Source organism: Macrobrachium rosenbergii, chromosome 53 (genome assembly GCF_040412425.1).
Source record: "Macrobrachium rosenbergii isolate ZJJX-2024 chromosome 53, ASM4041242v1, whole genome shotgun sequence".
Classification (NCBI taxonomy): Eukaryota; Metazoa; Arthropoda; class Malacostraca; order Decapoda; family Palaemonidae; genus Macrobrachium; species Macrobrachium rosenbergii.
In genome coordinates, this window is record NC_089793.1 from 54002350 (window position 1) to 54013705 (window position 11356).

The 11356-nt window shown below is 28.3% G+C and overlaps 1 protein-coding gene across 1 annotated transcript; it reads right to left on the reverse strand.

Moving 5' to 3' along the window:
* Positions 1–1361: 1361 nt before the first annotated feature.
* On the reverse strand, positions 1362–2051 carry LOC136834163 (uncharacterized). The gene has a single exon (XM_067096428.1). The coding sequence runs from the start codon at positions 2049–2051 to the stop codon at positions 1362–1364; it is 690 nt and encodes a 229-aa protein (XP_066952529.1).
* Between the last annotated feature and the right edge of the window lie 9305 nt (positions 2052–11356).

Genomic DNA, 11356 nt, shown 5'->3' on the forward strand with positions numbered 1-11356 from the left:
CGATGTTATTCAGCAACTGGCCGATATTCAGTTGAAAAGGATAACGTGCGGGATGCGGAAAGTCTTTATTATTAAAATATCCGATCAGAAATCCTTCGTTTTCTGGATTCAGGTTCTATTTCAGGTACGGTCGACATGTTTCGACCAGCTCGTTGGTCATCCTCTGGACGTGGTTGCAGAAGATCTGAAGAGACAAGGTGCTCGGGTTGGTATTTATAGGGGGTTCTTGATCGGTGCTGAATTACGAATGGCTGCCCAAGGCAGGTAATCTCGGGCAGAGCCTTGTCTTCCAAGTTGATGTTCGGAACTCGTCTTGCGTGCGAGCGGCGTTGTGGTGCTGGGGATGAAGGGGAGAATTGCAATCCTCAGATGCCGAATTTTGGTTCGCTCGTTCGCTATGGGGGTCGCTCAGTGCAGGTCTCCTGGCGGCCGTCGGGAGGAAAAAGGTTTCCTGCGTAATGTTGAGGGTTGGTTTCTCCTTCCCATTGTGCAATGCCTCCAAGAGGCGCAGGCGGCGGTGGTCAGTAGTTCGGTCAATTGTTTTGATGTTTGTGATTATGTCTTTTCTTGCTATTCTCAGGTTATGGACGGTCCTGGCATGGTTAAAGATGAATAGTCTTGTTGGAGTCAACGGGGCTGACATTATTCTCGATGATGTTTTTGAGGCCGCGTTCGTCTTCTTTATATTTATGGTGAAATTGTCCTTTATAGAAGAGCTCTATGCGTGTTGGGGCATCAGGGCGAGGTTCCTGCTGGTACCATTTATCGACTCTTTTTCGCCTTGATAGACAGCCTATATTCCGGTTTGGGTGTCCATTGTCGACGAGGGTCTGTATACACGTTCTATTTCCTTATTGTGTCTTTCCAGGAGGAGCAGTGTGAGAGGGCCCTCCTGACGTAGGCGCTGATGGTGGAGCGCTTATACCTCTCGGGGCACTCGCTCGCCCCGTTCATACGCATGCCCAGGTTCGTGCGTTTCGTGTAGAACCTCGTAGGGAAAGAGGCCTCTCTCTGTTAGACAAGGACATCAAGGAAGGGGAGGCAGCAGTTTTGGCTATGCTCGATTGTGAAACTGAGGCAGCTATGGTTGTGGAATGCACGCCTCAGGTTCTCGATCTTCTCTTGCGAATTAGCGCTGACGAAGGTATCGTCGATATAGCGCACGTACATCCTTGGTTGGTGTATGTCTTCGAATACCCTTTGCTCCACAGTGCCCATATAGAAATTGGCGAAGAGGACTCCAAGGGAAGAACCCATTGCCACCCCGTCAATCTGGGTGTACATATGGCCACGATGTTTGGAGAAAGGGGCCTTTTTGGTGCAAATTTCCAGGAGGGCGCTGAGGGCATGCTCAGGGATGTTCAGGGATGGGTGGTGGGGTCCCTATTCACACGGTCCAAGATCTTCTGGATGGCCTCATCGACGGGGACGTTGGTAAAGAGGGGCTCCACATCCATCGAAGCAATACAGCCTCTTGGGGACGCCGCTCTTAAGGCCTCCAGGAACTCTGCTGATGAGTTCAGGCTGTGGCTGCTCGGGACATAAGGGGTAAGGATGGCATTTAGCCTCTTAGCCAACTGGTATATCAGGGCAGGAATCTGACTGATAATGGGGCGCAGGGGGTTACCTTGCTTATGCTTCTTGATGTTCCCATAGATATACCCCAGATCATAGTCCCCAGTGATTGGTGGTGGGTGAAGGGTGTTAGAGGCGGCGTTGACCGTCTCTATGATCCTGTTCGCCTCCCACCTGATCTCGTCGACAGGGTTTTTAGCAATTCTTCGGAATTTGGTACTCTCTGCCAGGATATCGTCGAACTTCCGATGGTAGTCCTCGGTGTTTATGAGGACGAAGGCGGCGGTCTTGTTGACCCTATGAATGGTGATGTCTTCTCTTTCCCTCAACTGCTTGGCTGCCTCCCTCAGGCGCCAGTCGATGATGTTACTCTTGTAGTCGCCCCGATCGGTAAGGGCCTCAGCTAACAGGAGGGGTTGAAGGGCGTCCGTCGTTCGGAGGTTGCCAAGGTCCTCTTGTCTTCGGATATTATCCATAAGATATTCGATCTCAAGGCGCTTGTCCAGGGGCCTTGGCCGGTGATGTAGTGGCAATTAAGTCCCATTTTCAGGATTTCATCTTCTTCGGGAGCCGGTGTATATGATGTGAGATTTATATATCCCTCTTTCTCTTGCGGGAGGCGTAGCTTGGCCCCGTTGAGAGTGATCAGTTTCTTGGTGATGGTCCTCATCTTTTTTTCTGCATCTTTCTCTTCCATGCGACGTAGGCACTCAATGATGTCACTGCGGTGCCCTCACCCATGGAGGGTGTTAATCGTTTTCTCATCCTCTTCTGAGGCACTCGAAGGGGCTGCTTCAGGGTTACTGCTGCGTCAGCGGAAGTCCACCTACTCGGAGTATAATTTTTTTTCTCCTCGATGAGTGTGGCCCTTTCTCTCTCCTTGGACGACAGCTGACACTGCAGTAGAGTCCTTCTGAAGCTTCTCGTGCCTGGTTCTCGCTGGTCAGTGGGGTCATGCAGCCGAAGGGAAGTATATGAAGGGAGTAGACCCTCTTTTCAACAGGTCTTATTAAAAAGAATGGCTGTATTATGCGAATTTATCTTATATAATGTCTTTTCTATCTTCCTTATGATTCGTTTTTCCGGCTCAGCGATGTTAGTCAGCAACTGGCCGATAATCATGTTAGAAAAGGATAGTGTGCGGGATGCGGGATGCCGCCTCTAACGCCCTTCACCTACCACCAATCACTGGGGACTATGATCTGGGGTACATCTACGGGAACATCAAGAAGCATAAGCTAGGTAACCCCCTGCGCCCTGTCATCAGTCAGATCCCTGCCCCGACATACCAGTTGGCTAAGAGGCTAAATACCATTCTTACCCCTTATGTCCCGAGCAGCCACAGCCTGAAGTCGTCAGCAGAGTTCCTGGAGGCCTTAAGAGCGGCGTCCCCCTGTGGCTGTATTGCTTCGATGGATGTGGAGCCCCTCTTTACCAACGTCCCTATCGATGAGACCATCCTGATGATCTTGGACCGTGTGCATAGGGATCCCACCACCCCATCCCTGGAACATCCCATCCTGGAAATTTGCACAAAAAGGCCCCTTTCTCCAAACATCGTGGCCATATGTACACCCAGATCGACGGGGTGGCGATGGGTTTCCTTGGAGTCCTCTTGCCAATTTCTTTATGGGCTGTCGTCGAAGACATACACCAACCAAGGATGTACGTGCGCTATATCGACAATACCTTCGTCAGAGGTAATTCGCAAGAGGAGATCGAGAACCTGAGGCGTGCATTCCATAACCATAGCTGCCTCAGTTTCACAATTGAGCATAGCCAAAACTGCTGCCTCCCCTTCCTTGACGTCCTTATCAAACAGAGAGAGGCCTCTTTCCCTACGAGGGTCTACACGAAACGCACGAACCTAGGCATGTGTAAGAACGGGGCGAGCGAGTGCCCCGAGAGGTATAAGCGCTCCACCATCAGCGCCTTCGTCAGGAGGACCCTCTCACACTGCTCCTCCTGGAACGACACACACGGAGAAATAGAATGTGTAGCCCAGACCCTCGTCGACAATGGACACCCAAACCGGAATATAGGAGTCTATCAAGGCGAACATCGATAAATGGTACCGTCAGGAACCTCGCCCCGATGCCCCTGAACGCATAGAGCTCTTCTATAAAGAACAATTTCTCCATAAATATACAGAAGACGAACGCAGCCTCAAAAACATCATCGAGAATAATGTCAGCCCGTTGACTCCAACAAGACTATTCATCTGGCTGTTTATTACAAGAGCAAAAAGACGAGCAGCTGGGTAATGCGTAACAATCCAGCCCCCCCTCAGCAGGACCCCTTGAAGAAAACCAACATGGCATACTGGTACTCATGCCCCGTCCGAGGATGCTTCAGTTCTTACATTGGTATGACCACCATGCGTTTCTCCCAGAGGATTTCCTGCCACGCTCAAGAGAGGCCATTTTTAACCATGCCAGGACCGTCCATAACCAGAGAATAGCAAGAAAAGACATTATAACGAACATCGAAACAATTGACCGAACTGCCAACCACCGCCGTCTGCGCCTCTTGGAGGCATTGCATATTGGGAAGGAGAAACCAAACCTCAACATTACGCAGGAAACCTTTCACCTCCCCAGGGTCGCCAGTAGACCTGCACCGAGCGACCCCCATAGCGAACGAGCAAACCAAAATTCGGCATCTGAGGATCGAAATTCTCCCATTCATCCCCAGCACCACAACGCCGCTCGCACGCAAGACGAGTCCCGAACATCAACATGGGAGACAAGGCTCTGCCCGAGATTACCTGCCTTGCGCAGCCATTCGTAATTCAGCACCGATCAAGAACCCCCTATAAATACCAACCCGAGCACCTTGTCTCTTCAGATCTTCTGCAACCACGTCCAGAGGATGACCAACGAGCTGGTCGAAACATGTCGACCGTACCTGAAACAGAACCTGAATCCAGAAAACAAAGGATTTCTGATCGGATATTTTAATAATAAAAGACTTTCCGCATCCCGCACGTTATCCTTTTTCAACATGAATATCGGCCAGTTGCTGAATAACATCGCTGAGCCCGAAAAGCGAATCATAAGGAAGATAGAAAAGACACTATATAAGATTAATTCGCATAATACAGACATTCTTTTATTATTATTATTATTATTATTATTATTATTATTATTATTATTATTATTATTATTATTATTATTATTATTATTATTATTATTATTATTATTATTCCACTCTCAGAATTTGATATATCTTATATTTTGTTTCTTGATATTTGGTTTAATTTATTTTAACAGAATTTTAATTTATTAGCAATAAATCTGAAAATATACATGATTTATTATTATAAAAATAATGTTTCACGAATTCAGTATACACCTAAATTATGCAATAAAATAAAATTAAAGATCATATACTTTTTGAATATAAAACTAATTTACTTTTTTATTTCTTTATTTATTTTTTATTTACTGTTACTTATTTATTTATTTAAACAAATTTATTTATTTTCATTATTATGTATTTAGTTTTGTATTTATTTTAATATATTTATTTGTATTTATTGTTTTTATTTTAATTTATTTATCTCATTTACTTTTATTTATTTTATATTATTTTTGATATATTTATTTTTATTGTATATTTTCTTATTATTCTTTTTATTTATTTATTCAAATCTATTCAGTTTTATTTACTTATTTATTATTATTATTTTTTTTATCTATTTTTATTTATTCCTTTTTACTTTTACTTATTATTTATTATATGTATTTATTTATCGTATATTTATTTTTATATTATTTTATTTACATTTTTTTATTTATTTATTTTTAAATATTTTTATATATTTTATTTTATTTATTATTTTATTATTTATATTTATTTAATTATTATATATTTATTTTTTATTTATTTCTATTTGTTTTATTTAATTATTTTTCTATAATTTATTTACTCTTTTAATTATTTTTTATTTATCATTATTTTCATTTTTCTGTTATTTTTAGTTTTTGTTATTAATTTATTTGTATTCGTTAATTTTTGTCTTTTTTTATTTATGTATCTTTATTTAATTTTTATTTATTTTTATTTAATTCCATTTATATATTTTTATCCTTGGGATATTTTTATTTTTACTTATTTATTTTTTTATTTATTTTATTTATTTATATTTATTTTAATGTTTTATTTTTATCTAATATTATTTAATTATTAATATTTATTTTCATGTATTTTGTGTATTATTTATTTTTTATATTTATTCTTTACTATTCATTTATTTTTATGTATTTCAATTTATTTATTTTTTATTTTTATTTATTTTTATTTATTTATTTTTTATTTTCTTAATCTTTATTTTTTATTTGTGTATTCATTTTTAGTTTTTTTTTTATTTATTAATTATTTTTTATTCATTCATTGATATTTTTATTGATTAATTTTTATTGATTTACTGTTATTCATTTTTTATTTTTTATTTATTTCAATTTACTTTTATTTACTTGTTTTCACCAAAATTCTTTTAATTTTTCTTTAATAATTTATGTTTATTTTTGTTTATTCATATTTATATTTATTTCTATATTTTCATTTGTTATTTTTATTTATCTTTTATTTATTTTTATTTATTAAATATTTTATTTATTTTTATTTGTTTTTATTTATTTATATTCATGTAGTTTTACTCTTTATTTGTATTTACTTCTTATTTTTTATTTATGTTTATTTATTTATTTTTATTAATTTTGTTTATTTTTATTTATTTTATATAGTTTTATTGATTTAGTTTTATTTAATTATTTATTTTCATTTTTATTTGTGTACTTTTATTTATTATTATATTTTTTTTATTTTATTTATTTATTCTAATTTATTTATTTCTTCTTGTTTTATTTATTTAATTATATTACAATTGTTTTTCTATTTATTTTATATGTATATATATTTTTTGTTTATTTAATTATTTAAAAGAAGGCATCGTGCTTACCCCACATAAAAATGGGAAAAAGCACGTTAAAATGAAGATTTTTTATTAATTTATTAACTTTTTTCGTTAATTTTAATTTGTTTTTCATCTATATATGTATTTTTTTTATTTTTTCAATTAATTTTTATTTATTTTCTATTTATTCTTTTATTATTTTTATTTATTTTTTTTTTTTTTTTTATTTACTGTTCATCTATCTTTTTATTTATTTATTTGTTTTTAAAATTTATTTCTAATATTTTTTTTATTAATATATTACTTATTTATTTATAATTATTTATATTTATTTATGTATTATTAGGTATTTATTTTTATTCATTTCTATTTATTTCTTTTATTTAAATATTTATTTATTATTTATTTATTCTTTTATTATTTATATTTATCATTATTAATTTTTTTAAATTTTTTATTTAATTTTAGCGATTCTTATTAATTTATTTGTATTTATTAATTTTTATCTCTTTATTTAATTCCATTTTTATTTTTATTTATTTTTTACGGAATTTTTATTTTTACCTATTCTTTTTTATTTATTTTATTAATTTACATTTACTGTATACTTTTGTTTTTATTTAACATTATTTAGCTATTATTACTTATTCTTTAAAATTATTTTCATTTATTTTTATTTATTATTATTTATTTTTTGGTTTATTTATTTTCATTAATATTCACTCATTACCATTTAGTTAATTTTATTTATTTGTTTTTTATTCTTAGTTATTATTTACTATTTGATAATCTAATTGTTAATTAACTAATTAATTTTTATTTAATTATTTATTTGTTTTTTTTATTTATTTTTTTTATTTATTTATTAATGTATTTGTTTATTTATATTTTTTTACTTATTTATTTATTTTCATTTATTTATTTATTTATTTATTTATTTATTTATTTATTTATTTATTTATTTATTTATTTATTATTATTATTATTATTTTTTTTTATTTATTTCATATTATTTATTTTTTATTTTTTAATTATTTTATATTTATTTATTTTTATTTATTTTATTTTTTATTTTTATTTATTTATTGGTATTCATTTTATTTATTTATTTTATCAATTTATTGATTTTGATCTATTGTTTTCTTTACCTTATTTATTTTCATTTACTTTTTAATTTGTGTTTAATTAATTTTTTTATTTATTTATTTGTATTTATATATTTGTTTATTTATTTTTATTTATTCATTTAACTTTATTTCTAATCATTTATTTTATTTTTATTTACTTTTTAGGCATCTTTATTTATTTTTATTTAGTTTTATTGAATTTTTTATTAGTTTTATTTATTTTTACTTTTTACTTTCATTTATTTTTATTTTTTTTATTTTTATACATTTTATTTATTTTTATTGATTTATATTTTTTTATTTATTGGTATTCATATATTTTTTATCTTTTTTTTATTTATATAATTTTTTATTTTTTATTCAATGCTATATACTTATTTATCATTATTAATTTATTTTTAATTATTTTTTTTTATTTGTGTTTATTTATGTTATGAACCAATTTTGGTTCTATAGGTTCTATCATCAATTACAAAGAAATGGAGTGGAAAGACTGGCAAAAGCTGAGACAACCACGGGAAAAGGGGAACAACAAAACTAGCAAAATAACCTTAATACTAATTTATTAACATTACGTAATATACATATTTACAAGTGAGTCAAGTCTGGCATAAATCAACAAATAAATAAACATCAAACAACCAAAGAGTTAGTCAAATAAAGATGTAGCAAAATTAGTTAAAAATAAAACATTACCATCAAAACATCAAATCAAAGGAAACACTCATGCTACATCAAGAAAACAAAAACATTCCAGACAGCATAATGATTACAATTAACATCAATTAACATAAATAATAGTATAAACAAAAATCCAAATAACTGAAAAAAATCATTAAAGCAGCAAAAATAAAACAAATTATCATAAATACCAGTTACACTGGTAATACATAAACATCTGTAATGATAATTAACAAGCCTCCTACAGATAATGCATAAACATCTCCCCAGAGATGTCAAGACCACTAAACAAGGGTCACAGAGGATGACCATCAAAGGTCGTCGAGGATGACCACCAAACAACTGCCGTGAAGTCGTCAAAACCACCCCATGATGGCAAACAGGAACATCTCCATGAAACACAAACGTTCACGGCAGAGTCGATACAACAACCAAATTGCTGTCCCAGACGAATGCCTCCTCTCCACAGATGACTAGGGTTAGCCATCAACTCATCCTCGAACTTAAAGTCGAACTCCACATCCTCGAAACTGTAGGGGCCAACAGGTAACAACTACCTGTCCATGTTGCTATACTGTCTGGACCCTGACTCGATGATTACCCAGACTTGACTATCGCTACCAAAGCGAAGACAACAGGCGTAAACTCTGTATGCACAAAAAAACAAGCACCATCGGGAAAAGGAGTGCACCCTCAACAAGGGAACAATCGTTCCACAGACAAAACAGGTACTAAGCATCACATTTATTATTTCTTTATTTTTATTTGTATATTTATATTCATTATTATTTTTTTATTTATTTATTTGGTTATTTTTATTAATCTATTTTCATAGATTTTTATGAGTTTTATTTATTATTTTTAATTTATTTTTTTTATATTTATTGATTTTTTATTATTTATATTTATTTATGTATTATTATTATTTTTTTATTTATTTTTATTCATTTATTTTTTTTATCAATATTTACTTTGAAATTTTTTAATTATTTTTTTATTTCATTGATATTAATCTATTTTTATTTATTTAATTTTGTTCAGTTTTATTAATTTATTTGTATTATTTACTTTTATTTATTTGTATTTCTAATTTTTTATTATTGATTTTTATTTGTTTTTTATTTTATTTTTTAAATTTATTTTATATATTTTTTAATATATTATTTATTTATTTATTGTCATTAATTTTTATTTATTTGTTTCTATTATTTTTATTTATCATTTATTTTTATTTATACATTACTATTTATGTTCATTCATTATTATTTTTTTATTTATTTTTATTTATGAATTTTATTTTATTTATTTTATCTTTTATATAATATTTTTTTTCATTTACTTTTTTCTATTTACTTATTTCTTCATTTTATTTTATTTTAGTTAATTTTATTCATTCATTTATGTATTAATTTTTTTATATTATAATGTATTTTTATTTATTTTATTTTATTTATATAATTATTTATTATTATTTATTAATTTGTTTATAATTCTATCTATTACTTTTTAGTTATTTATTTTTATTTGGTTTTATTAAAATTGTATTTTTTTTTTTATTATTTTTCTTTATGTATATTATTTATTTTTATTTATTCTCATTTATTCTTATTTATTTATTTTTGTTTATTTTTATTTCATTATATTTATATTTATTTATTTATTAATTGAATTTTTATATATGAGAATTTTTTATTTATTTTTATTTATTCTATTACTTTTATTTATTTTTATTTCTTTTTATTTATTTATTTGTATTTATTTTCATTTTATTTTTTTATTTTTATTATTATAAATTTTTATTTATTATTTTTATTTAATTATTTTATTAATCTTATTTATTTTTTATCTAATTTTATTTATATATATTTATTTTGTTTCATTTATTTCTTTATTTTTTTATTTATTTCTTTTTTATCAATTTTTATTTCATTTATTGTTATTCAATATTTTATTTATTTTTTATTTATTTGATTATTTTATATACATTTTTTTTTTTTTTTATGTATTTGTCTATTTTTTTATTTATTCATTTATGTATTTCTTTTATTTCATAAATAATATTTAATATTTTTTCCTAATTTTTGTAATTTTCTTATTTATTTTTATATTTTTATTATTAATAATTTTTTTTATTATTTTTCTTCATTTTTATTTGTTTTTAACATATTTATGTAGTTATTAATTTATTTGTTTATTTCTTCAAGTTTTGTTTATTCTTTATTTATTTTTTGTATATTTTATTTTTTTTTATTTATATTTTCAATTTATTATTTATTTTTATAATTAATTTTTATTTAATTTTTATACATTTTTTTAATTTATTTTTATTTATTTTTTGTATTTTTTATTCTTTTATTTTATTTATTTTCTTTCCATTTTTATTTCTATTCATTTTATTTATTTATGTTATAATTTATTTTTGTTTACTTGTATTCGTTTTATTTATTTTTCATTGTATTTATTATAATTTATCTTTTTTTATTATTTTTTTATGTATTTACATATTTTCTTTTATTTATTTTAATTTTTTTTCATTTATTTCATTTATATTTATCTATTAATTTTTACTCATTCATTTTTAGTTTTATATTTTTTTATATTTCAATTTTTATATCTTTATTAGTATATTTTTATTTATTTTTAGGAATTTTATTTATTTATCTTTATTTATTTACTATTTTCGTTTTTTATTTTTATTTATCTTATTTATTTGTATTTATTTATTTGTATTTATTTCTTTTTATATTTATTTGTATATTTATTTCTTTAATTTTATTTATTCATGAATTTTTTAATTTATTTATTTATGTTTTTATTTATTTATATATATTTATTTATTTTATTTTTATTCTTTTTTTTTTTATATTTGCTTATTTTTTTACTTCATTATTATTTATTTCGGTTTATTGATTTTAATTTAATTGTTTTATTTATTTTTACTTTTTTACTGTTATTTATTTTTATTGACTTTTATTCTTCAATTTTAATATATTTTTATTTACTTATCCTATTTATATTTATTTATTTTTATTATTTTTGATGTTTTGTTATTTTT

What these genes read in the sequence shown, in the direction of transcription:
- LOC136834163 (XM_067096428.1), bottom strand. Translation starts at nt 2,051, where the DNA reads ATGGATAATATCCGAAGACAAGAGGACCTTGGCAACCTCCGAACGACG.